The sequence below is a fragment of the Poeciliopsis prolifica genome, unplaced genomic scaffold, assembly GCF_027474105.1.
Source record: "Poeciliopsis prolifica strain line A6 unplaced genomic scaffold, Auburn_PproV2 SCAFFOLD010, whole genome shotgun sequence".
Lineage (NCBI taxonomy): Eukaryota > Metazoa > Chordata > Actinopteri > Cyprinodontiformes > Poeciliidae > Poeciliopsis > Poeciliopsis prolifica.
The window spans coordinates 2,421,582-2,447,887 of NW_026562385.1; the positions used below are offsets into that span (position 1 = coordinate 2,421,582).

The window sequence follows — 26,306 nt, forward strand, 5'->3', positions numbered from 1 at the left end:
TCTAAGCTATCTTGATTTAATATTGTCTATATTGTAGAGTTGCAATGGATCAAGATGCATTGGTAATCATCAACAGCTATGAAAAAGATTTTGGGGTAGTTTTCCCAGTAAAAAACATTCTTTGGTTCATAAATCAAAAATAAGAGAACACTGATCCTACATGTTGAAGCTTTGTTCTGGAAATGCCGCCTCCCTCTCACGTGTTTAGGCTAAATTTGCTATCACTCGTGTATAATCATCTCTCTCAACTCATGTGTAATTTATGTCTTTAATGGAAGTTTTTAACCTCCCTCCCTGTCATTACACTCCATGTAAATGTCAGTCTCTTATACTGAAGGGAGCACTGAGTCAGCCTCTCCAGAAATACGACTCCGAGGGTGCCAGCCGCATGTAGCCTCCCGCCCTCTGTGGAATATAGACCCCCTATTTATAGAGCTGGCAAAGGCCTGGTGAGCCTGGGCTCTTCACAAACTTTTCATTTAAACAGTCACCCCTAGCAGTCCACCAAGTGCACAGTGACACTCAGACAGGGAGGAACAGGATGTGCCTCATCAGGTAGAGAAAATTAAAAAACCGAATCCAAGAGAGGCTGAAGGAAGAGCAAGCAGAAGAACAAGATCGAATCTGATGGACAATTAAAGGCCTTGATCGGTAGGACAACAACTTGTCCACCTCTTATCATAAATAGCTATTGCTGAAGACCTAAATCTGGATACAACTCTTAAAGGAATTCAATGAGAACAGAAACTTCTACTACATTGGACAACAACAAAGGAAGACAGTAAGCAAGAAAAGAATATACTCTAATGGACTTCTACTGTACCAATACTGACAAAAGGAATTTATTGCCTTATTAAGTGAGTTTTCAGCACTGAAGATGAATGCAATTTAATGAGTTGTGTGGTAAAGAAGAAACTTTCCAAAATTGTTTTTAAAAATCTGATTGTGAAGTCTTCCTGAGAAACCTCTACATATCTGTCTGTAAATGTAACCTGATCTCAAGCAAGCTTTTCTAATTACAAAGCAAGTTCAGACATTTGTAATTAGTGGTCATCTTTACGAGCAAACCAGGAAAGGGTGAGGTCCGTGTGAAAGAGGGGAGTAGGCCGTAAGAACACCAACACTGAGATCAAGAATATCCCAAAGGAAGACATCTGAACTTCATAAACCTAGCAGCGTTATGGATCCACATGGGGGACACTACCTCAACAAAGACGCTGTGTTGTCACCTTTGGGTGCAGCCCGAATATGCCAGCTGGTGCTTGGATGTACCATAATTGCCCTGGTGTCCCACAGCGCAGGTTACAGTGCAAACTATGGGACCTTCTGTATGTTTGTTTGGTGCTTCAGCTTCACCGTCACACTGCTTGTTTTCACCTTGGACATCACGCGGCTCCACAGCTGCATGCCAATTTCTTGGGACAACTTCACTGTCGCCTTCGCCATGTTAGCAACACTGATGTACATCACTGCCTCTGTGGTCTACCCAGTATACTTTCTCCAAACAGAAAACTCTGACGAGAACTACGAAGTACAAATCTACCGCATTTCCGTAACCGTCTGTTCCAGTGTTTGCTGTTTCCCATACGGAGTGGAAGTATTCTTGACCAGAGCAAAACCAGGAGCTGTGGTGGGCTACATGGCCACTGTGTCTGGTCTGCTCAAGGTGGTCCAGGGATTTGTGGCCTGCATCATTTTTGGGGCTCTTGCTAATGACAGCGAATACAACCAGTATATTGCCACCCAATACTGCGTGGTGGTGTACAGCCTCTGTTTCTCTGTCACAGTGATCGTCATCATAGTGACAGTGTCCGGAAGAACCGCCGCACTGAGGTTCCCGTTTGACCGCTTTGTGGTCATCTACACATTCTTTGCTGTGATCCTCTACCTCAGTACCGCACTGATCTGGTCCATCTTCAGCTTTGATAAAAAGTACGGCAGCACTGCTCGTCCTGAGGATTGTCCCCGGGGAGAATGTTCTTGGGACAGTAAGCTGGTTGTGGCAGTTTTCACCTGTGTCAACCTTGTGTTATATTTTATTGACCTTGTTTACTCTCAGAGGATTCGATTTGTCTCCAGCTCTGCTGTCTGAAAAATGAAAAGAATTTTTTACTCCAGTTTCTGTGAAGAATATTTGATCCATAGCTTAATAGTGTTATATACCAAAAACCTTAAAAATACTAGACAGTATTAAGCATGTTGCTTTCTCCATTTGCCGCTATTTGGTCCCATAAATATACATTACAATATACATACTTAGCAGCTTATTTATTGTTTTAAAGACTTGAACAGGTTAAATATATCTTAGAGATTTGTCTAATATGTCAGGTCTACTGTGTAGACTGGATATTGGTTTTAATATTCAAGAATTTTCTCTTTATGTTTTGTTTTTCTCTTCTTATTGCATTATATAATTGGTGGATGCAATTTCGTACAGAAATGTAAATGTATCTGATACATTTTAAATCCTATCTGATGTAACCTAACTTGAGTATTTAATTGCTTTCTATCTACATTACAGTTCTATTTCGTATAGACTTTGCCATTTAAGGCTATTGCTAGTGGGTTAAAGCGCTGCACCTATTCTCATAAGGTCTGGGGTTACAATACATAACCAATGTTTTAGCACTGAATGAATGTGGCATTCTTTATTTCCAAATGTTTTTTAGTATTTCCAGTGTTCAATAAAATGCCCAAATACAGACCATGCTTAGTTTTGCATCTCTTTTTTTATCTGAAGAAGCGTACAATTTTTCAGGCGGACTTTTACTTGATTTCTAAAAGATTATATTTATGTTCTGTTACAAGCATTTTAACCTGCTAGATTGTCATTTGTTTATACCATCATAACCTTCATTTATATTTTTCATGGATTTTGTTTGTAGAGACTTACATAAATACTTTGAAGGTGGTTCTTGCAAGTATGTAAGTAGAAGTGTGTAAAATTGTCTTTGCTTAGCAACTTTCACAAATGAAACTCACTAAGTGCTTCACAAAACATGTAGGGAAAACACATGAAAAATAACATCAAATTAAATTAAAAGCCTGTCTGCAGAAATAGATTTTTTGCTGCAATAATGGTAATCAGCGGAATTGACACATGTAAAAAATAATGGCAGAGAATTTTGCAATCAGGGTGCACCTGCACACAAAAGGAGTTTGTCTTTTTGGTATTTTTTTGTCTATGTTGTTTTTGTTTCTTATTCCAATAGAAGAAGCAATAAACAATAAGATGGATCTTTGTTTGTTGTTACCCAAACTTGATAAACAAACTGTAAAATACAACTTCCATATTTTGGATTTTTCTCTGAGTACAAGATATAACCACAGTCAACACCGTGTTGATCTTTGGATATTGGATGTTTGGTTTGACACACAATGGAGTCTCTCCACTCTACAAATATTATTAACATAACATGTTGGGGCACACATTGAGAACAGAACAAGTGACTTTTGGCATGTTTGGTGTTGTCAACGCATGAGGAATCACGACAAATACCGTTCTCTCGACTAATTTTGTATGGTTCTTCAATATCTGGGTCAAGGGATCTGATGTACCGACACAACTGGTTCTTCATCTTTCCAGGTCCCGCCCATTAAGGTTATTGATTGGTTACACGACTTACGTATACCCAAAGGTACACCCTCATTGGCTGATTACATCTGCCCAATGCCTGGTATTTTTACAGGCAGCGACAAGGACGTGGAGAGGAAGCCGAAACACGTTGGCTGTGTAATCATATCGTTTTGTAGCTACATTGCTAATTCGAAGAATCCTCCTCATTTGTAAGTCTGTGTTTTGCTTTAAATATGCGATTTGTCAAAAATGTGATTTTACACATTATGAGACGTAATGCGTTCGGATAACAAGGAAGTCAGGGTTTGTTTACTACGTACTCAGGAAGAAACGAAAAACAGGCGAAACAAATAAACACGGTGTATGATGCAACATTAAATTTATTCTATTTTCAGGCATAATGAGCGTCGGATTCATAGGAGCTGGCCAGCTGGCGCAGGCTTTGGTGAGAGGCTTCTCGGTTGCAGGTAAATTTAGACTTTTACATTTGTGTTTTAATCGGTTTTGACTTGTATTTTTGACATATGAAGATTGCAATCAGACACTGAAGTTGTTTCTGGACATTTTCCCCCTCCAAGGCGTGATTGCCACCCACAGAATCACAGCGAGCTCTCCAGACACTGAACTTCCCACAGTGCAGCAGCTGCGGGTGGGTTCATATATACATACATTTGTCATGTCCATGAATGTCACAGCCTATTAATTTTGGATTTGAACAGTTCTGTATATTCAACAAGTATATTTGCATTGAACTAATTTGTATACAACTTCTGTATTTATAGAAAATGGGTGTGAACTTTACCACCAGCAACAAGGAGACGGTCAGCAGAAGTGATGTCCTCTTCCTGGCCGTGAAGCCCCACATCATCCCCTTTGTTCTTGATGAGATTGGGCCAGATATCGAAGACCGCCACCTTATTGTGTCCTGTGCTGCGGGTGTGACTATCAGCTCCATAGAGAAGGCAAGTCTTAGCCGTTGCATTTATTTCTTCTTCGCATGTGATTAAGACAACAGGTCCTTGAAGATGTTGTTGTTGCCGCTTCACAGAAACTGCAGCAGTATCGTACTTCTCCAAAGGTGATGCGCTGCATGACCAACACTCCAGTAGTGGTGCGTGAAGGGGCCACCGTCTACGCAACAGGTACACATGCAGAGGTGGAGGATGGGAAACTTTTGGAACAGCTGATGGCTAGCGTTGGCTACTGCACTGAGGTGGAGGAGGACCTGATCGATGCCGTCACAGGCCTGAGCGGCAGTGGACCCGCCTATGTGAGCTTGCTTTGCTTAACAGCATTTAGGAAATGCTGCCTTACCGCTTATACGATTATTATTGGATAGTTACCTCTTTTCTATCACTGTAATTGCATAATTGTTGTCTTGCAGGCATTCCTAGCTGTGGATGCCCTTGCTGATGGTGGAGTAAAAATGGGCCTGCCCAGGAGGTTGGCAGTACGCCTCGGTGCACAAGCCCTGCTGGTAGGACCCTCATATTTGACAATAAAGTCGATGGCAGAGTTTGGTCCAAAATTTATACCTAAATGCTAGTAATTTTATTTATTTATTTTGTTAAACAACGGGACACACTTTTTTATTGTTTTTGTTTTGTTTAATTCTCATAATCTTTAACTATAAATAAACTTTCTGATATGTAGTTCTTGGATTTTATGCAGTCACTCTGAGCATTGCACCATTGATCCATAGGGTGACCTTAGCACCTTGACTATTTTCCTTCTGTTAACAAAGCAATCATAATAGAATAATTCTTTAAAATGTTCTTATATAGCTATGCTACATTTGATTATGCAGTTCCTTGCAATGATGTTCATAAGTTTTTAAACATTTTGTCATTCTATCACCACAAAAATTTTAATTTTATTGGATAGGACAACACATAGTTTTGCATAATTTTGAAATGGTTGAACAGCATGTTTTTAAATTTGTTTCCCAAATACAAATTTGAAATTTGTGGTGTCCATTAAGTGTATCCATCCACCTTTACTTTGACACCCTAAATAAAATCTAGTGCAACCAATTGCCTTTAGAAGTACTAATTAAGTGATCAGAGATGTCAGCAGGATGCCCTGTTCTCCGGAGGAGCTGGGGGACAAATCTATTGTCAGGAGAATTGCTATATGGAAGTATGGAGAAAAGAAAGCTGTCGTTGAAAGAAAACGCAAAAAAGTGTTGCTTAATGGAGACGATGTGTAGAGGGTTCTGTGGTTAGATGACAGAGAAATGTAAAATACAATACATATTATGTGGTAGAAAACTTACACTGCACATTACTCTGAACAGACAATGAAGCATGGTGGTGGCTCCATCATTCTATGGGGATACATTCCTTTAATATTGACTGCGAAGCTAGTCAGAGATGATTGACATTACAAATGATCCCAGAAAAAAGACTTCCCATCATGACTGCAGTGTTAAGCAAAGAGCCAGAGCTTTGATGCAGGAACAGCTTGAAAGACACTCTGGGCTACTTCATGTCTTTTCATATCTATGGAAGTAGTAAAGAGGAACTTAATGCTGCTTCTTCTTTGGATTAGTGAATAACAATGAAATTTATGGTATCTTTACTTTGCCTGAGCATTCACACATGTAAGCTTAAGATATAGGAAATGGTTTTAGCATAATGATTCTCCAAACTATAATATGATCTTTTTTTTTTACTTTGCACTTGTTCGTGTGAACTGGCCGTTGTTGTACATGTTTGTGTATGATTTATCTATATTCGTTTTTTTTTAGATTTAATCTAATTTAATTCTTGGGATTTAAATTTATAATTTTTTTGGGGGGGGTCTTGTTTCTTTGTTATATAAAACTGAAAATTTTAAACATGAATTCCAACCTTCTGGCTGGAAACTGCAAGCAAAAGACAGTCATGGTATTTATTTAGGCACATTTTCATTCCAGTGGAGATAAATTAAGCCCATCTTGGTTGACAGCAGACAGAATCTGGATGCTCAGTATCATTATTCAGGTGCTGAATAATGATACAGAAAAAAAACATTGGTCTTTATATAATTTCCTTCTTTATGCTACTCTAAAGGGAGCAGCTCGCATGTTGTTGGACTCAGAGCAACACCCTGGACAGCTTAAAGACAATGTTTGCTCACCAGGGGGCGCCACCATCCACGCCCTTCACGTCATGGAGAGTGGTGGCTTCCGAAGCCTCCTCATAAATGCAGTTGAGGCCTCTTGTGTAAGAACAAGGTAAGCTGATCAAATGAAGTGGAAAGAATTTTCTATTGGTACCTAACAAAAATGCAATTCTTAACTATTTTTAATGTAAATTGATTTTAAACTAAATATGAACTTCAGACAGTAGATGGAGCTGTTATGCAGACATATTTCAAAGATTTCTTAATGTTCTTAGTTTTCCGGATTTTAAAGTACCTGATTTCATGCTGCAATGAAAGCTATATATTCTGTTTTTCTTATGCTTTATGTGTATCTTTTAAAAAGGGAGCTTCAGTTTTTGGCTGACCAAGAGAAGATCTCCCGAGCTGCGATAAAGAAAACGACTCTGGATAAAGTTCTTCAGCAGCCAGGCGTCACTGCAGATGCTGTCAGTGTCAGAACTCGTGGAATCAGTATTTTTAACAACACCAATCCCAGGATAAAGAAAAACTGAGTCTTTTTTGAAATACCCCGTTCTGTATATACACTGACGAGAAACCACTATTGACTGCTGTTTGCGAACATGAACCCATAACATTTAACACTGTAGAGCAGTGGTCACTTCAGGGAGATTAAATCAAATTTTGACTATATTAAAGGAAAATTATGTGAATAATTATTTATGTGGGAAGTTTGATTTTTCGGAATTGACAAAATATAGTCGAACCCTTTAATTTGACATTGTGTGGAAACTTGACAATCCCTTTGGGTTTGATGCTACTGAGTTCTTTGCCCTACAGAAATTGTCATGTTTAACTTTTTATATATTTAATGTGAGGGCAGAAGGTTTATTTTTGCTATTTTTCTAAAAAAAAAAAATAAGTATTAGAATTTTTTGTGTAAAGATTTGGTACAAGGTTTAGTTGTAACAAATTAGATGGCACTTTAGAATTTTATAATCAGATACCTAAAGACTATTATTATGGCCTGTTTTAAAAAGAGGAAGTAAGGGCACTTTTTTTTTTCATCCATTTGTTTAGGTCCTTATATGTGCTTGCAAATAAGAAAAAAAAAACATAAGTAAATGTCTTTGTATTATCACAATGTTTTATGAATTTTAACATATTTTCATTCCCAAGTAAGATGATCTTGTCTGCTTGTTTTAGCAATGCCTTACCAAAATATAGATAACCCCAGTACGTTTTCACATTTCATCACTTTACAATGGCAAAATGTATGTAATACATTGGGATTGCCCAACACCCAAGTAATGGGTGTGAAGTTGGTGGAGAATGCTTCAATAAAAAATTCAACAATGTAATGCGCAGTTTACTTTGATACTTGTGATATTATCCAACTCAACCACCTCCTACAAAATGGCCTTAATAAGCAACAGAAAAGCCATTAAGAGGGAAAATTGTGTTAATTTTATCGTTGGAAGAAACAAAAATACTTTTTTTAAAAAATGTAATATTTTAATTATTACAATAGTTCTGTCAAATGCTGCTTTCTGCTCGATTTAAAGTACATTTGCAGTCTCTGTTTATGTAGGTACAGCAAATGTAAGCAGTGTTCAATAATAACAATAGGTGCAGTGTTTTTTTATTGTTATTTGTGAAATGTTTGCTTTTCTTTTGAGGAAAAAAGACCTTTCATGAATGGAGACACGTGACCAAACACGATGACGTCTGGCTTTGGTACAAGAAAGCAATCAACAAGGAGCGCACGAGCTGATATCTGGAAGTCGCTTATTATTTTTTTTTGTTGCTAAAACCAAATACATATTTATTTGTAATGCTCGCTCTTCCTCACCGCGGTTTGAGAAGAGGAGTTTGGCAGCTCTGACTTCAGGGAGCTACATCGTTTTAAATCCAGGTGAGTCTAGAAAGAGAAGCGACTCGCTGTTGTGCTGAGTGTGCAGAGATGTATTAGCACAGTTAGCTCGTCAAGCTAACAATATTAGCTCCCACAAACGGTTTTCAAACTAAAGCGTCCGCTGCACTCGACCCTTTAAGACACGTGTTTATCTTCTTACTAGGGGGTTTATTTTGAAAGTTCAAACCTGGTACGTTATATAGGACTTAGCGGACGAGGTTGTGCTCTTACTATGCAGGGCTAATCTTTTGTACGCTCGTAAAATGCCAATAAAGGGAAAAACATTCAGATTTTAGTGCTGGTGCAGCGGGATTTGCCATCCGTTTCACACCTGGTGGCCAATTCCCATCCCGCGAGGAATGGCTCGGTGCCACAGTTGTAATGTGCAGACAGAGGCACGGGGATTTCCTCGCTTGCTTGCATCGCGTTGCTTGCTTGCTTGTTTTTGTAGGCGGGGAGTTGTTTGCCACTTTCACACGAGCGGGGCGCCGAGGGGTTGAGTCGCGGAATGTCAGGAGCGTGTAACCAGCGTGTAACCTGTGCAGGTTCCCCTTTGCCATAATTAGTTTGCTCTGTGTTATTACGCCCGGTGTGCTTTGCTTGCCCACCGTGTCCGAGCGCCTCTCTGTGGGGTTTGTCAACTCATGCGCTTCTCGCTGGTCAAACCTGCTGCTTCATCACCTCGTTGTGCGAAGGAACGAGCGGCAGCCGAGCCAGCCAGCGGTGTTGCCAGATCAGGTTGGTTGCAGTGTCCTTTTGTGACATTTTTGGTCAGAAGCGAACGCGATTATTGTAAATCACAGGGCGACGATGTCGCTTTTGTATGTGCACGAATTTGATCTTCCAGGAAATCGCTTCCATCCTTTTCGTGCTGAATTGCTTCACTTGGAGTGATCTTAATTCATTTCACTACTATTTGAAACGATCGTCAAATCAGACCAGTCGGTTTTGCGTCCCTCATCAATATTGTTTCATTTTAAAATCCCAACTCGGAGGCGCGATATTTTTATCATGCTGAATCATCACAATGATGTATTTAGGCGCTCTCTTAGTCAGAATCCACCCCGAAATATGGCACCACCGGACAAAGGTCTCCTCGCCAGATGAGTGTCGATGTTTATCACCGAGCCCGTCGTTATTAGTAGGAGACGGATGGAGATCTGGTTGCTGATCTCTCATCTTTCCTCAAGCCATCAGCATCAAGTGATGACCCATCAGGCAATTTATCAATAGCCTCATCGACATTTCGCTGAGAATGTGGCTTTTTATTGCAGCGTTGTCATGATGTACATCAACAAACACATTTAGACTAAATGCTTAGGTGTCAACCGCGATGTCAAAAGCATAAATAAAAAAAAAATGCACTATAAGCAGATATTGTGTGTTTTAATATTTTAAACAAATACCGTTTTAATATTAGGACATCTCTAATTGTTCTATGATTAGAAAAAAAAGAAAATACAAAAACAGCACCTGAAAATTAGCATTTAAATGTATATTTTAATATTGAATGAGGCATGATGTGAATCACATCTTTTAAGATTAACTTTCCTTATGATTTATTTTAAAGTCTTGCAGCTCTTAATTACTTTAATTTTGGGATGGCAGCTGCTCTTGTTTCCCTGAGTGTGACATGATGAAATTTGCTGCCTATTAGAGCTTATAGAGGGGTTGCAGGTAATGAATTATCCATGGATAGTCTCTGTGCAATTTGAAAAGTCACCTTGGAAACTGTTGAGCACACATAGCCAGGGCTAAAACACATAGAAGTTGTCCATTCTTGCACAGATATCCCAACTTATTTCATCATCTCTGTTCATGCAAGAGAGGGGGAGCGCATTGAAGTGTGTTTAGCAGACAGGGCAATCGTACATCAGAAGCTTGGCTTTGCAATAAAGCGTAATGCCCATTGCCCTGCCTCTCTCTGCAGGTAACGAGGAAAGATGATGGTCCATATAAGCGTCGGACGGAGGCAGAGAATGGCGGAGATGAGCTCTTAGATTTATCTCCTCTTTCATTGAGGTGGTGAGGATAAAATAAAGCTAGGTATTGTAGAGGTGAACTGAGTGCACAACTTATACCCAGTGGCGTTGCTTGTAGTGGGCAGGCGGCGGAGGGTGGAAGAGGATATGTGAGGTTGATGAAACACGAAGCAAGACTTAGCTGTGCACAGAGGTACAGTCTGGCCACCAACACCACTGTACAGCCAACTCAGCTGCGCTTTGGGAGTCGTTACGCCTATTCAGGACAATTATTAGCCTCCAGAAAGGAACACAAATGCAGGATTTGTCCACAAAAGTGCTGCTTAAGCTGCACAGGGAAATAGAAATGGCTTGGAGGAAGGAAGGGAAAAGATCAATATTTTTTTTTTCAGCCCTCTCCTTTTGGAATAGGGAGGGAATGTTGGTGATGAAACCTCTTGCAAGTGTGCTGCGGATTAGGATTGCTAAGCATTGCGATATGCCCCCCTTCACTCCTCAAAGTAATACTTTCATCCAGATAGAGTCGAAAAAGTGTGTTTGATGGATTTCTTGGAGCTTGACTTAGACATGCTGTGTTCATTAGGGCTCTCTGTTTACTCAGAATTTAGTGGAGTAAACGTGATGAGCATAAGTGCGCGTTTTTCTCATGGCTAACCTTTCATTCTTTATCTTGACTAAATTCTGTGTGGAACAGATCAGCTTTAAACTCCAATGGGGAAGCAAGGGATTTAAAAATATTCCTTTAATGCTGTAAAAACAAAGTCAAGATAAAACTAGTGAAAGGCTCAGAGTTAGTCTCCTTACTTTTTTTCAGGTATTTAAAAAGACATAACTAGGACTGTTTCTAGTAGATGTCTTACTTTCTGAGAAGCTTTAGAATGGTAGGAGCTTGTTTTAAAGCTACCACATTGTGAAGATACATTGGAGAATTGTGAGAACTACAAATTGCTAGTATTCATTGGATTTAGAGTTACACTTATCACAACTTTTCTGGCCAGTACTGATTAGAATTTTTTTTTAAAGGACTGACCTAACAATTGCAATTTTGACTGTTTACTTTTTGTCTGTTTTCTAACGACTGTGACAATAAAACACAAATGTGGTGCAGCTTCTTTGAGAGTGGTAAAAGTTTTAAATCCAACTGTAAGATTATTTTTATGCATAAAAAATTATAACGTTAAAAAGAACAAAAAAAAAAATCAAAGCACACACTGCTGATCAACCAGCAGTGTGTGCTTTGATTTTCTTACAGAATCTAGCACAGTGTCAAATGCATTTTTTGATTTAGTAAACAGGTTTAAGTGAGCTGAATAATTGGTTGATTCAAACTCTGATACTTCTGTGAATATTAGTAAAGATCCACACAAAACTGAATTATTAAATGAAATATTAAATTATGTATATCTTTTCATTTTATTTGTAAAAGTGTTCGGAGGACGGTTCTATGAAGTAGCTTCTGGGATTGCATAATTTTGTACCAATTAGACTTTTTCTTGTCAGCATGGTACAGTTTTGAGTATCTTTTATATTCTAGCAGTAATGAAGGAATTTCAAGGTTTTCCCCATGTATACATCAATTCAGATATTTAAAAAAAAATTAAATAAAATTCTGAACCACTTGCTATTGGGTTCCTTTTGTGGACCCAATAGTAAGTTTTGATGAATAGAAAAATAAGTGATTTATTTTCATGTCCTTCTTTTGTGAATGATATTAAGCAACTCAATATAACCAAATTCTTAGGTAAAAACATATTTATACTTGAAATGTTTAATTAGCTCCCTGTTATGCTCCCTAATGTTGCTTTTGGGAGCATTAAAAAATATGTGCAGTCGTCTTTTGAAGGATTCAGTAAGAAACACGTAAGACGGGGCAATTTTATAGATCTTGCTTGGTTTAACAAATAAATGTTTTCAAAATTCAAAAAATGATCCGAAAGTAATATATTTATAATTTTTCAAGTAAATTTGTTTCAATATCAGTTTTACTGAACCACATAGATGTAACTAATCTCTTGTGTTTGTGTTGTATTTTTCTGTAGAACTTCAGCTCTTTGAATTAGTTTGAATAAAAAAACTATAGGAGAAAAAGATATGAAAAAGTGACTTGTTTTATGCCTTTATATTTAGTGAAGTTTTTATTATTGAAATGTTATTAATAAATCTGGTCTGCATTTGTGCTTCAAAAGGTTACGATGTCAGGTCAATACAATATATTCTCAAAAACGCCAGCGCTATAGCAAGGTTTTTTTCTGTATACAGATGTTGGCTGCCCTCAACCTTTACTTCCTCTGCCAGAGTATCACAATATATTCTCTTCCTGTTTAAGCAAGACCTCCAGGCAAATACAGTTGAAGGTCCAGAGTCTCTTCTCCTAGCCTGCTGCTTGTACTGACGGAGCAGCTCGGAGAGTAAATAGTGGTGGCTGAGCCTGAAAATAGATTCTGTAGGACTAGAAAACATCGGAGAGCACAAACTAGTCCTTTTAAATAAACCTCATTTTATGAGCGACTTTAAAAAAAAAATACAATAACGTCCCTGAGGGCAGTGATTCATGTTTTCACTTTAAACCAACATGAACTGGATGCAGAAGTTGAGATAATGTGCCGCCTGCTTTTTTTTTTTTTTTTTTTATTCCGTGGATGGTGGTAGCTTCTTTGTTTATTTATTGTTGGGTTTTTTTTTCTTTTCTCGTTTGTGATCCGATCGACATAAATTTTCTTATTATAACAAGGGAAAACACAAAATAGGAACAATTCTGGCAATTTTTTATTCTCTTAGCTGCACTGTTGAGGGGTCGCCACAACACATCCTCCATTTCCATCTGAACCCGCCTGCAGCACACTCCTCTGTCACACCAATCTTTGAATATCCCTCTTCACTACACCCATGCACCTTTTTATGTGGTTTTTCTCTTCTCCTTTTCCATGGCAGCTTCATATTCAACACCTTTTCACCAATATATCCACTAACCTGCCTCCACAAATGTTCAAGCCATGTCTGCCTTGCTTCTCTGACTTTGTGTCAGAAGCTGTCAACCTGAGCTGTACCCTTGGTATACTCTGTTACAGTGCTGGCTAATATCTTTTTTTTTTTAGCTGAGATTTTTTTCCTAAATTATCAAACTTTTGGAATCATATGAAAGAAAAATAATCATAGAAGACAATGGGATTCACAAGAGATGTAACAAATTGGACAAAACCATTTGTTTTACAGAATTATTTTTGCATTTTAAAGACTAATCTTCTCATGTAAAGTTTTAATATTTAATAATTAATATTAAAACTTGATTATAAATCACCCAAACAACACACTAAACAACCTATATATTTAAATTTACTTGCTAAAGAAAAAAAGTAAATTGAAATAATTCTGGAAATTTGATGTTTCTTGTGCATTTGATCTGGAAGAATTGAATGTTTAAATATATAATCAGGTATGATTGGCTTAACGTTTTAAAACTGATTTTAAATTGTTTATTTTATTTGTACATTTTTATTTTATTTTTAGACATCAACCTAATGTTTTTACACCAATTTTACACAAAGTCTATATTAGTTCAGCTTATTAACATATGCGCTACCAAAGCTAGTTGCCCATGTTTTTGCAGGCATTGGGATGAACAGGCAACAGGTGAAGGTGTCAGTTACGTATTTGCAGGCTGTGGGGACAAAACCTTATAAGAAGAGCTCAGTAATAAAAAAAAACCTAAATTGTCGGCTGAGTTTCCTTTCTCTGCTGGAGTTCAAATCAATGCTGTTTACAGAGGATCTAAACTAGCAGCCGCTAATGCATGTCACAATAATTTCACAGTCATATTATTGTCATCATTTGTAACAGTTGTCTATTTAATGTTTGTTACTGAATAGTAATAATGCAGTTGTCGCATACAATGAAGCAATGGGAAACAATCTAGTAAAATGTTTGACAAGCCGTCCACTGGCCCTTCATTTTTGAGTTATGTCAACAACAGAGATCACATAAAAATTTGATTAGCTTTATTTTTAGAGCATTTATTGTACAAAAGAACATAGATGAGTATTTCCCTTATACTACAAGCGGATCACATTTCCACTCTGAAAGCTTCTGAATGATTCCCCTCCTTGCTGTTTTTGTCAGTCTTATTTCACGCTCTGAATACTTAGTAGTTAATGGCTTCCCACCTCTCTTCTCATCGTACCTTACTGTTGCTCAGATGCACCAGTACACAGTTTCTCCATCCTTAAGTTTGAACCACTCAGCCCGTATCTCTCCTCCAGAGCGATCAGAGGAGTCTGATTTTTAATTTGCAGTTAAATGCCTCCCGACACATGCAGCTTGCTTGATAATTGACTTAGCTCAGCTGACAGGAGAAATGATTAGATCTGAGTTTCTGGGTGATCTTTTTGAATCTGAATTAGAAGGGAGGTGTTGAAAGTAGGGCGTCTGTTCAGGCGCAATGAGTTCTTGAGCTGGGGTGCTTTTGGCGTACGGCTTCAAAATGCTGGCTGATTACATTAAATCATCTCAACTCTGTAAGAACAATCGAATAAGACGGCAAATGAAGTCGAGACACAAGATTGACTCAATGAGAAAAGGCGAGCGTACCTTTTTAATTTTCTTTGCTTGCCTGTTAATGTAACTTAGGTAATCAACATTAGCCTTTTTTATATTAATAAAAAAGTGGAAAGCTTGATAAACAGTAAAATTATCGACTTCAAATCATCGGTTGTATTTACGGGGTTTGATTTGAAATGACAAAAAGCTGAAAATATTGATTTGTTTACGTTAGGGTGATTCAACAGTAAAAAATCCGAATAGATATTGTCCAAGCATTGGTAAATAAAAATATACATAATTTTTATTTTCATTCTTAATGCTCCACTAAATTTTACATTTATTTAAATAGTCAAATAAATTTTATTTTGAGGGTTTTGTTTTTACTCTGTTGGCTAACAGTGAATGACAATATTTGTGCCTATGTTTCTAGAGTGAGAAATAAACTCTCACTGTTAATACATTTGAGAATAAATATATAACATAATCAAACGGCTTTTGTTAATTAAAGTAAAAGACAATCAGCGGCCATCTAATTGAGACAACACACAGAGCTGGATATTTGAAAATAGCCTTCTTATCAGCACTTTCATTTGCTTATAGATGTACTTTTAAACTGGCATCAATTTTAATAAAAACATCCCAATGTTTTTAAGCTGTACAGTTTTATAACTTTTCTCATTGTGCATCTCCACTGTCTAGTTTTGTTGAACGTATTATCAAGCTGCCAGAACCAAGTGTTTAGAAGCTGCTTTGCAAGAATTGATCACGGCATTTTTATATGTATGCACTTGTGTGGCTTTAGTTTTCTGTCTCTTTGCAAACACCTTTTGTATTGGGCAATGTGAAATCCAGGATACAGAGCAAATCTTGTATCCTGTTAGTCCTTCCCAGCTTTGTTTAGTATTCAGGCAGCAGATGCTGTTGTAATCTGGATTCTGAGACAGGTTTTAGGGGTTTTTGTTTGCTCTTATGGCCCTGATAATCTTGTTACACTGCTGTCAAGTGGAGATGGCTCTCCCTGCAGCCCTGAACCACCATGCGTGCCACCTCCAGTCCCCAGAAATATAACCTCCGCCCAGCCCCCACGAGCCTGCCGCCATTTTGAGACAGTTGTTCATAGAAGGGCCTTGGATGTATCCTTGAAGAATCACCTCCTGAGTATCTCTATTCTGCTTCCAAACCCCTTGTACATCCCACCTCCATCCCCCTCCCATTTCAGGCTGTAAACGACAGTGATAAATATTCACCATCGGGACAAAGTGGACGGGAGCCCTGGCTCCGGATCCCCATCAACAAAAAGTCCCCCAGCTAATGGTGTTCATCCTTGGCATCCCCCAGGAGAAATCCTGTGACGAGATCTTTAAGGCAGGCTGCTGGCTTACTGCCAAATCTATCATGTTACATCAGCCTTTATAAGAGCAGATTTATTTATTTATTTTTTATTATCATTCTTGAATATGAACCTGAGCTTACCTTTGGAGATTTGGATGAAGAGATACTGATTTGATGATCGGCTGGCCTGCTCTTATTGTGTTGGCTCAACTTCACAACTTCTAATTGGCACCTTGGTTTTGGTCCTTGCTGAGATCAGTATTTTTTTTTCACTCAACCTACTCTACTCAGGCACCTCTAAATGTGCCGACCACGCATTTCACACAAGGCTTTTTCGTCTCTCTTTCTTTTCATCTCGTCCTCTTTTTCTCTCTCTCTCTCTCTGTCTGTCTCTCACCATTCCTTTTCTGTGGGTGACCACACTCAGCATTTTCCTATTTCCTGTGGGTGTGATGTCTCTCCTCCTCAAGCAATCAGCCCTGATTTGTCAGCGTTCTTCCAGGCGATTCATAAAAATTCAGCAAGCATCCACAAAAGACGTCTGCGTCCCCACCTGCAATGCCCCCTGCGCTCCGAGCTGCAGATCTCACCTACTGCTCCGATGGCTAGATGCTCACTAAAGGCCTGGAATTTTTAATGTGAGGCAATATGCTGCAGGACTTTTTGTTTTTGTTTGAATTATTGAACTTAAAGCCATCCTGTCGCTATCAAATAACTCACTGAAGCACCTCTGACATCCCCTTGTCATTTCTGCAGAAAATTGTAGGTGTGTTTTCCTCTCCCTGGCTTCTCTATTTGTGTGGATACCTCTTTGTCTCTGTGAGGTATGACATGCCCGGCAGTGGAAGGGAGCAGCTGTGCATTGGACCTTGTCTGTGTTGTTCTGCCATGCCCTGTCATAGCTAGCCGTCTGTTGGCAGCAGTCTGTGCTGGAGGCTTGCAGCCTGGACACAATCTTTCCTTGGTGTCATATGGTGAGCTTTCAGAATGCCAAGCCATGCCTTCGCACAGCTGTGTGACAGAACGTGTGTCTGTAATAGGCACAGTAGCATGATATTCCCACTTTATAACCATGGGTAAGAAAATAAATAAAACACAATATATTATGTTGTTTACATCAAAATAAAAAAAGTAACTCAGAAAATGATATTTACTCCTGCTAAAAACGCAGATTTATTATCACTGTTATAATAGTGTTTATTAGAATATCTTATCAGGCAGATGGAGTTACCTTGCACTTTCTGTCACTGCAAACTTGTAATGTTTACAGTGACAAACCATTTTTAAAATTATTTTTCATACTTGTAATTTATATACAATATGATTTACATGTGAAAAAATATTAACAAAATTGCTACATTTTGTGTGTATCACTAAATTAACTTTTCTCTACTAACTGTGGAATTATTTGTGCTATCTTCTTAGTATGCTGCTTCATGGAGTTGTTTCTTATTCATTACCTTATATGATCCATTTCGTTATTTTTTTTAAGATTCAAAAGATGAGGAAAATAAATGTAATACACAGAGCCCTACTTGTCAACTGTTGATTTAAATAGTGTAGCTTTATGTGGTGGGTGGCGTGCCTTTAGTTTCCTTAAATATTTTGTTAATTCTGACCTAAAATATTTCAAACAACCAAATTCCTCTTTATTATAAGGGGAAGGAAACTCTTCTTTAAGTCATCCGACTCGCTTTGAGCAGCCACAGGTAGGGGAGGGGCTGTACTGTGTGGCACTGTGATTCATAAGGCAGAAGAAAGTCCTCTTCATTCAGTCACTTTCTCAAACATCTCATTAGAGCGGAAAATCTTAATACGGTAGTTTTTAAACCTAGCTACCAGACATTGCTAGCAACCATTTTTTACTTGATTTTTCTTTTTAAGTACCTTGCATTTCATTCTTAAACATGTAAAAGAACTCCTACAATTTTTAGTTTATAAATGCATCAGCCTATATTGTGTATTTTTCTGCCCTGTCTTCAGTTTATTAAAAATAAGAAAAATGGCAGGGACATATGTTAAGATGCATAATGATAATTATGATAATCTTATCCTTGGAACATAATAGTCACTGTATTAAAATGAGAAGAAAAGAAATTTATCAAAGTTTTATTCATCACAAAAAAAGGAGGAAATTAGTATTGGTTGTGAAAAGCCTGATCAGTGCAGCCGTAGCTCTTTCTCTTTTTTCTCGCTCTTGTCCCAACAGCTATTAGCCTCATGCTTTCCTGTCTGTTTGTCCATTATCTGTGCATCATCAGACAGACCATTATCCCATTATGCTTTGCATCTGTAGTCCAAATGCTTACTGGAAATGAGTCACTGCAAAGGCCTGTAAAAAGTAGGTGTTACTATCAGATGACTATTCATAGCCAGCCCATCAGGGATGAAAACACCACATTTAAAAAGTCGACCGAAGGCGGGGTAGGATGCAACCACTTTACCGTGGAACACTGCTGTTTTCAAGAGGACTTTATCTTTAGAGTGAAAAGCATCAAAAAATTCCAGTCACAATCTGGCCCCATGTTATGTCCCCAGCCTGTGCAGTCGTGTCGTATTCAGGTCATTTTTAACAAGAGTCTGTCTCTCCCTGTTTGGCTCAGGTGACCGGTCCACCTGTAGCTCCCCTGTTGTTGCCATGGTAATCTTCTGGCCTTCTTATAGTCCACTTCAGAGCTGCGACTCGTCTGTTTTTTCCTCGTCTTACCTCACTGAGCTTTCTCCACACATCATACGTGACTGGCTTAATGTGCTTGGAGGCCAAACACTCACTTGCGTGCACACACCATCACACACAGTAGCTGTAGCTCTTTGTATTTTATTTGGTGTGATGCTGTCTGAAAAAACAGAAAAAAAAAAGAAATCCAGCATGTGTTTGTTTATGTAGTAACACGGCTGGCTGTGTAAATCAGCTTACAGAGGCAGTGTGCTGGGTGGGCGGACTGTGGTGGGTGTTGCTGACACAGCATTTATTGCATGCAGAGCAAAACTCACAGTCACAACTCTGTGTGTGTGTGCGTTTTTATGTCTTATCTTATGATGGAGCTCACCCGACAGACAGCATTCGACCTTCTGTCTTTACACCCCTTGGTTACATTTCTCACTCACAAAGCTTCCCTCTGGGTGTTCCCTCTGTACTGACACAACAAAAATTAAACTGCATTGCAGCCTGGTTATTCTGGGCTCTGCACTAGTTACGTCCCCTTTATTGATTTGTAGGATTATAGCCGAGCTGATTCCAAGACAGGTGCGACTGTCTAGACTGGGTAGCTCGCTGCCCTGTGTACCTGAGAGGAGGAACTCTGTTTTCCTAGATATTGCGAAGTGCTGCTTGCCAGTTTAACGGCATCTTAAGTCCAACTCCCAGTAGTTCTTGTTAAAGACAAGAAGGTTTATGTACCTTCCTCTGAATTGCATGTCCTGTTTAAAATCAACCTGATTTACGTTTGAGGCAGACATGGCGTCAAATTATTTGTTTGTTCTGACAGATGCATAAAGAGTTCTCATTCGACACTCTTGGTATCACTGAGAAGGATGTCTGAAGTCCTTGACCTACTTTATATTTTTGGGTCAAAGTCAGGCTGAAGCCCATTTGCCAGAAATATAATATTCTGCACTGAAATTAATTTGTTCTTTTGACAGCAATATTTTTTTATGATTATGACTTTTCACAGAACAACCAGCAGTACAGGTGGAGGCTTCTCTTGTGGCATGAATACCATAAACAAAGGAAACAAGGCCTTAAAGGTAAAAAAAGAAAACGTGTGATGAAAATGTTTTATTAGGATTGTTCCTAATTTGTGATTTTCTTTTGTGGTGTTGAAAAAAAAAAAAAAAAATATAATATATATATATATATATATATATAATATATATATATATATATATATATATATAATTATTATTTCAAAATGTAGTGCTTTTTAACTAAGTTGAGTAATTTGTGTCCTTTTTGCATTTTTGCAGACACATTCAAAATGTACTTTTCAATAAACCATCATTGTTTCATTCCAAGATGTTTAAAATCAATGCTTCATTTTCCACTAAAAAATGATAATTTTTTAATATGTACTAGAAGCCCATCAATTTTTATAAATAAGGCACAAATACAATAAAATTATCAGTCAAGGTTGCTATCAATTTTTGAAATGACCAGTTTTGGATTATACTTTCCTAACTACTGTTTGCATTTCTGGGATGGGGGAAGAATCTAATAGCTTCTCTTATTTTCTCTAAAGTGAGTATTTCAAAGGAGGGCTGAACCTGGATAAGGGCTGAAATAAAAAAAAAAAGCTATATATTTCTCATGTGTAATGAAGACTGAATTAAATAATTGAATACTTTTTTGCAAAAATATGTTGATACATGCTCACTGTAAAAAATTTCTGTCAAACTTTAAAATAGTATTTTTTTGTGTCCAACGGACACAGGTGGAGCACAAATGAAGGGACTCCCAAGGGTTACAAGTATAACGTTTCAGTTCTCAGGATGGTGGGTCACATTTTATTGTTCAGTTGCAATGTACTGTTGCCAGAAGATGATAAATTATACGTCACATTGTATATTTTCTGTTTATTATCAAATATGTACTTGGAAATGTTGTGTCCAGCTAAAGATCTGATCATTTATAACAGTCACAATTGCTTATGTGGCCTTTTGGTAAAAATGGAGAAAAATAATTGCCCACCCTCCATGATCTAATATTGTTACGTCGCCCACCCTGAGTTCTTATGATGACTTTATTAAACCAGTTTTGATGTCCAATCATTTCTAATTGCTTTGCCTCTGCAGGTGAAGCGAGAGCCTGGGGAAAATGGTACCAGTCTAACGGACGATGAGCTGGTCACCATGTCGGTGCGTGAACTAAACCAGCATTTACGGGGGCTCTCTAAAGAAGAGATCCTGCAGCTAAAGCAGAGGCGACGCACCCTGAAGAACCGTGGCTATGCTGCAAGCTGCCGGGTGAAGCGGGTCACCCAGAAGGAGGAGCTGGAAAAGCAAAAAGCCCAGCTGCAACAGGAAGTGGACAAGCTGGCAACAGAGAATGCAAGCATGAAGGTGGAGCTGGATGCTCTGCGCTCAAAGTATGAAGCCCTCCAGAGCTTTGCCAGGACTGTGGCGCGCAGCCCCGTCACTACAGGAAGGGGACCCATGGCCTCTGTGATAGGGCCCCTCATCCCTGGTAAAGTAGCTGCCACCAGCGTCATCACCATTGTCAAATCCAAAACGGAGGCCAGGTCGTAGTAGCAGAACTGGCAACGGGATGATTTTCACTTCTGAACTAGTCAGTGCATTTTAACATGGTCCAGGGTCTCCTGTGTTTTTTGTTTTATTTTAACAGTCATAAAATGCTTCCTGGTTCACTCTGAGCAATGCAACTCAGCAGTCATCCATTTCCTTTAATATAAGATGATATTGTTTGTCTTTACTTATCTCTAATTTCTTAATACTGACTCAATCAAATCTAACAATTCAATGCCCTCTTGCTTGTTATTCTGCACTGACTTGAATAAGGATCAATAATGAGAGGTCACTTTCTTGGTCTTAATGCTACAGAAGTCTTCAAAACAACTAACCCAAAACTAGCAATTTAAGTCCAACTTGTGATATTTCAGTTTGTTTTGTTTTGGTGTTAGGTGTCTCTCAGTGATGTAGGCATAAAACAATGCTGACAAACCTAGCGTTCGTTTCCGTTTATGCATCCGTGAAAGGCTTCAGTAAACTTGTCATTATCGACATGACTGGTAGATGCAATAATATATGTATGCACTGAAAACACACATGGAAAAAAAAGAGATCTTGCATATTTATCTTAGCGATATCGTTCCAGAGCTGAGTGCCATTCCAGTATGATAAGATTCTGCTACAATATCCGAAAACCTGAATGTTGATACAGTGATACTCTCACAATTTGTGAGGACACTCATTTTGCTCATAGAGAAAATACGTCATTTTCTTTTAAAAATATCTCTCTCTATATATATATATATAATTTTTTTTTGTAATTACTTCTTAACATGTCCGTCAGATATTTCCAAAAGAACGACTTTACACAAGCTTTACTGTTTGAATTGTTAAAGTGTAGAAAACTTTGTCTATCATTGAGTTCTTGGTTTTTATTACTTGGTAGATCAAACTCCATTGTTTATAGAAATACAGAAAAAGAAAACTCATAAAAAAAAATCCTGTGACATCTCTTTTGCAATTGTACCGAAAGTGGCTTATTATTGAAGTCTGATAGCTTTTTTCTAGTGACTAGGCGCGTACAGTGGGATAGCGCGTAATGTGACGTATAAGTGGCAAGTTGGCGGTGTTGTTCACTGTATAGATGTCAACGCTGTGCTAAAAAAAAAAAAATCAAACTAATCTGTAGAGCTAAACTAGGTGGTGTGAACAAGGTCAGTTGTCTGTGTACGTATTGGCATCTGTGATATCTTCTGCTTTCTCGGTGTTAGTTACCAATCATATTGTCATCAAGCGTTTACGTCAGCGAGCAGTGTAAGGCAGATATCAATGAAATAGTCTGTGAATTTAAATTAAGCTTAAACTAAACATATGCTGCACCTGATGTTGGATACCTTCAAAATATATCATCTGTGACCTGAAAATAAAGAACTTTATTGTTGGGAAGATCTCATTAGTTTTCCAGCCACTTGCTAACTACAGTTCTTTTCAGAAGTTTACATACACTCATTGACATGAAGGACATTAATTGGAGTCTTTTAATGCATATTTTTCCATATTATTATTATTGATAATTTTCCTTCCTCTGGGGTAAACTCACAATATAATATATAACTTTTATATTTTTTAATACTAAAAATTGAATGGACAAATTTGTGTGCACCCCAAATACTACTTAATTAGATTTTCCTAAGCAAGGTACCGATAAACCAAATATTTTTTGTAGCTACCAGCAGCATTCTGTCTGAATATTTTACAACTGTCTTTTGTAGAAATTATTGCGTTAATCTAAATTGCTTTGATTTCTTTCCTCAGCTTATCTTCTTGGACTCATTATTGTGGCCAAATAGCTCAATCTTTAAATTTCAGTCCACAGTGATGTTAGACTTGTTCCACTGTGAACGGTAACACTGCTGCAGTCCTAGCGTCTTTCACTTCATCATCAGCTTTAGTCTTAGTTGTTTCTTTGTTGTTTCTAGACATCTGAACAAATTTTTCTGTAATCTGTGGGTAATAATTTGGGTAAAATAGTTTAAACATTTTCACAGTTTTGTGTTCCAACAGAACAATTAAACAAAACACACATTTTGCCTGTGTGTAGATTTAAATATCTACAATAAATTTAAACTTTAGGCCCTGACTTGGATTTTTTGTTGCATATTTACCTTGGATAAAATGCACAATTGAAAGCTCAAAATTTATGTGCCGTTCTTGCTCTTGCATATGTATAACTTCAACTGTAGATGGCAGAAATACATGCGTTATATTTAAAATATGCAGTTTCCTAAGCCTATATCTGGATAATCCACCAAATAAAGAGGCAGATCTTCCATAAATTGGCCCCTGGGTCTTTAGATTGAAGGTGACATGGTTCGACTGAGGGTTTGTATGTATGCACTAAGCTCCTGCTTGTTTTGCTCAGGACAAAACAGGCCACTAAAAATAAAACAAACAGTTCTCAATAAGAAGCAAAGTGGCAACAAGGATGGCAGCTCTGTTTTCTCTCCTTTTTATTTATTTATTTTTTATTTATTTATTTTTTATTTAGTTTACTTGTCATAAAGGGCTTCAATGCACACGTAGAAAGAGACGGCATGAACATGTAGTTACAATCAAGAGCAGCTGCCAGCAGTGCTTCCCTCATGCCGAGCGTCACACCGCCTGGTTGTGTAGAAGGAGAACCGGCGCAGAAGCAGCTGCACACCTCAAGGTGAACGCAGTTGTTCAACGTCATTAACAGAACACACTTCATCCAGGGATCGCCCTCATTGAGGTGTTAATCTACAGTCACTCGCAAAACAAACATCTCAGCAAAACTTCACGCCTGAGATCTGGGTGCTGGTTACACCGTCTACGTGCACATTGTCCTATCCTCTCTCTGTCAACATGCTTCGCTATCTGCGGTGACGGGTTAACTGTGGGAAAATATATTTGTGACTCTTGACATAGCCCAGTATCGATGTTGGCGTCCTTATTACCGTGGCCGTCTTGTGGAGTTGATCTTTTTTCGTGTCAAGTGTCTTTAAAAGGTGTTCAAGTGGCACTGTCAAGCAATCTTTGAATCTCCTCTCGAAGGCGACGACTCTTTATCACACATACTGGTGTATAGTATGTAGCTGCAGTAGGTACTGATGATCGTTGTAAAAAAGTGACCCTTAATATGCAACTCAGTGGAAAGATGTGGGAGAGATGTGTAAGGTTAAATTAATATCGTCAGAGTTGTTAGTCTGTTGTTTAAATGTTCTTGCTGCTTTGTTTTGAGATGCATATGTTTTTGTAAAATGTGTGTTGTTTTTCTGAAGTTTTGAATCCTAAGTGTAAAAGCATTTGGCCCCTTTTTTTGACATAAAGGATTCCAGGGTTTCTGCGCTGTCTTGAAACAAACTTTTATCATTTTCCAGATTTGCCAAATATGGGGGGAAAAAAACTTATATTTTTGAATAAAATTCTCAATTAGTTCACTTAGACTGAACTTGCGCCCTTTGTGTTTAATTTTCCACATTACAATTTTTATCAAAGTTTTAGAGTGATTGTGTGAGAAAATCCTCTGGAAAACCACTCGTCCTCTTTCCCAAAATTCTAATGATATTAATAAAATCTGTTTACATCTCCAACAAATTGAATAAAGATGTAAAAATGTCCAAACGCATTAATGAAGTTGTGTTTATTAAAGGACAACTCTGTCCAAATTTGTCAACTCTGTCTCTTTAATTACCCATTATGATCAATTGAAGAGATGGTTTTAATTTCCTCCTTCTCTCTCTGCTTGTTGGTCCTTTTCAATTTTTTCTTTGACTTGTGATCAATTATTGAACTTGACATACTGACAATATACTTGTTTTAGGAACCTTATCGGTTTGCCACCAATAAGCATCTTGTGTTAACCTTATGTTTAACACAAGATGCTAAACTTAAGGTGTCGTCGCCCGAGTCTGCTGACATTTTTTTCCAATGAGAAATCTGCCACCCCATACCATCACATGTCCTCCCTCAGAAGCTGTTAGCATTGGCAGTGAGGACTTGGCAGGTTTGTCATGAACACAACTCAAAACTAAACTCTGCTGCTCAATTTCTTTTTCTTACAAATTTGGCATCATTTCAGGAAGACAAAACTGAACCAAGTTTTTGTTTTCTTCTTTTTCTTTTTGCAAGAAATTCAAACTTAAAAACCGAGTGGTAGCCCTGGAATCCGTAAAATATCCATCCTTATTCAGATTCCGAATTTCTAAATTCAACGTTAACTGGTTTAGACATCATTGAATTACAAATGTTTGTGATGTGGTTGCAACTATAGACTCTGTCCCAGGGGCCTAATGCAAAATCTGTTTTTATGTTTATTGTTTTAATTGATATATATTTGTTTGTATGTGTGTTTGCGTGCACGCGCACATGCGTGCGCATGTGTGAGTCCTCCTCTGCTGCTACACCAGTCATTTATGCTCCTTATTTTCTGTTGCATCCTCCACGGCATTTTCTGTCCTCATTATGTGGCGTTTTTTCTAATTGATCTCAACACTGTAATTTCTTCCGCAGATGTAATGTTATAATTGATCATTGCTTGTTTTTCTTTGTAAGCAACATATGGAGAGGATAATAACAGCACTTGTGTGGCCGTTGAATTTATTAGCTCTCAAGACGTTGGGATTTTTTTTAAAAAGTGGAGTTTGTTAAAGGTTGACTGTGCAGGGTTATATTT

General features: G+C 38.0%; 3 protein-coding genes across 3 annotated transcripts; all 3 read left to right on the plus strand.

The window, feature by feature from the left end:
• Positions 1-463: 463 nt before the first annotated feature.
• On the plus strand, positions 464-2,705 carry LOC129363144 (myeloid-associated differentiation marker-like protein 2). Its single transcript, XM_055035025.1, has one exon. The coding sequence runs from the start codon at positions 1,181-1,183 to the stop codon at positions 2,090-2,092; it is 912 nt and encodes a 303-aa protein (XP_054891000.1). The 5' UTR covers positions 464-1,180; the 3' UTR covers positions 2,093-2,705.
• Positions 2,706-3,693: 988 nt separating this feature from the next.
• pycr1a (pyrroline-5-carboxylate reductase 1a) lies at positions 3,694-8,022 on the plus strand. The gene is made up of 8 exons (XM_055034937.1): positions 3,694-3,786; positions 3,973-4,044; positions 4,156-4,226; positions 4,360-4,539; positions 4,626-4,847; positions 4,962-5,054; positions 6,631-6,794; positions 7,047-8,022. The coding sequence occupies exons 2-8, from the start codon at positions 3,978-3,980 to the stop codon at positions 7,213-7,215; spliced, it is 966 nt and encodes a 321-aa protein (XP_054890912.1). The 5' UTR covers positions 3,694-3,786; positions 3,973-3,977; the 3' UTR covers positions 7,216-8,022.
• A 954-nt stretch (positions 8,023-8,976) lies between these two features.
• LOC129363785 (transcription factor MafG-like) lies at positions 8,977-24,139 on the plus strand. Its single transcript, XM_055036074.1, is given in 4 exon segments — positions 8,977-9,274; positions 9,277-9,314; positions 20,101-20,173; positions 21,218-24,139. Coding segments are annotated over 4 exon segments (618 nt in total). The 5' UTR covers positions 8,977-9,220; the 3' UTR covers positions 21,671-24,139.
• Positions 24,140-26,306: the final 2,167 nt, after the last annotated feature.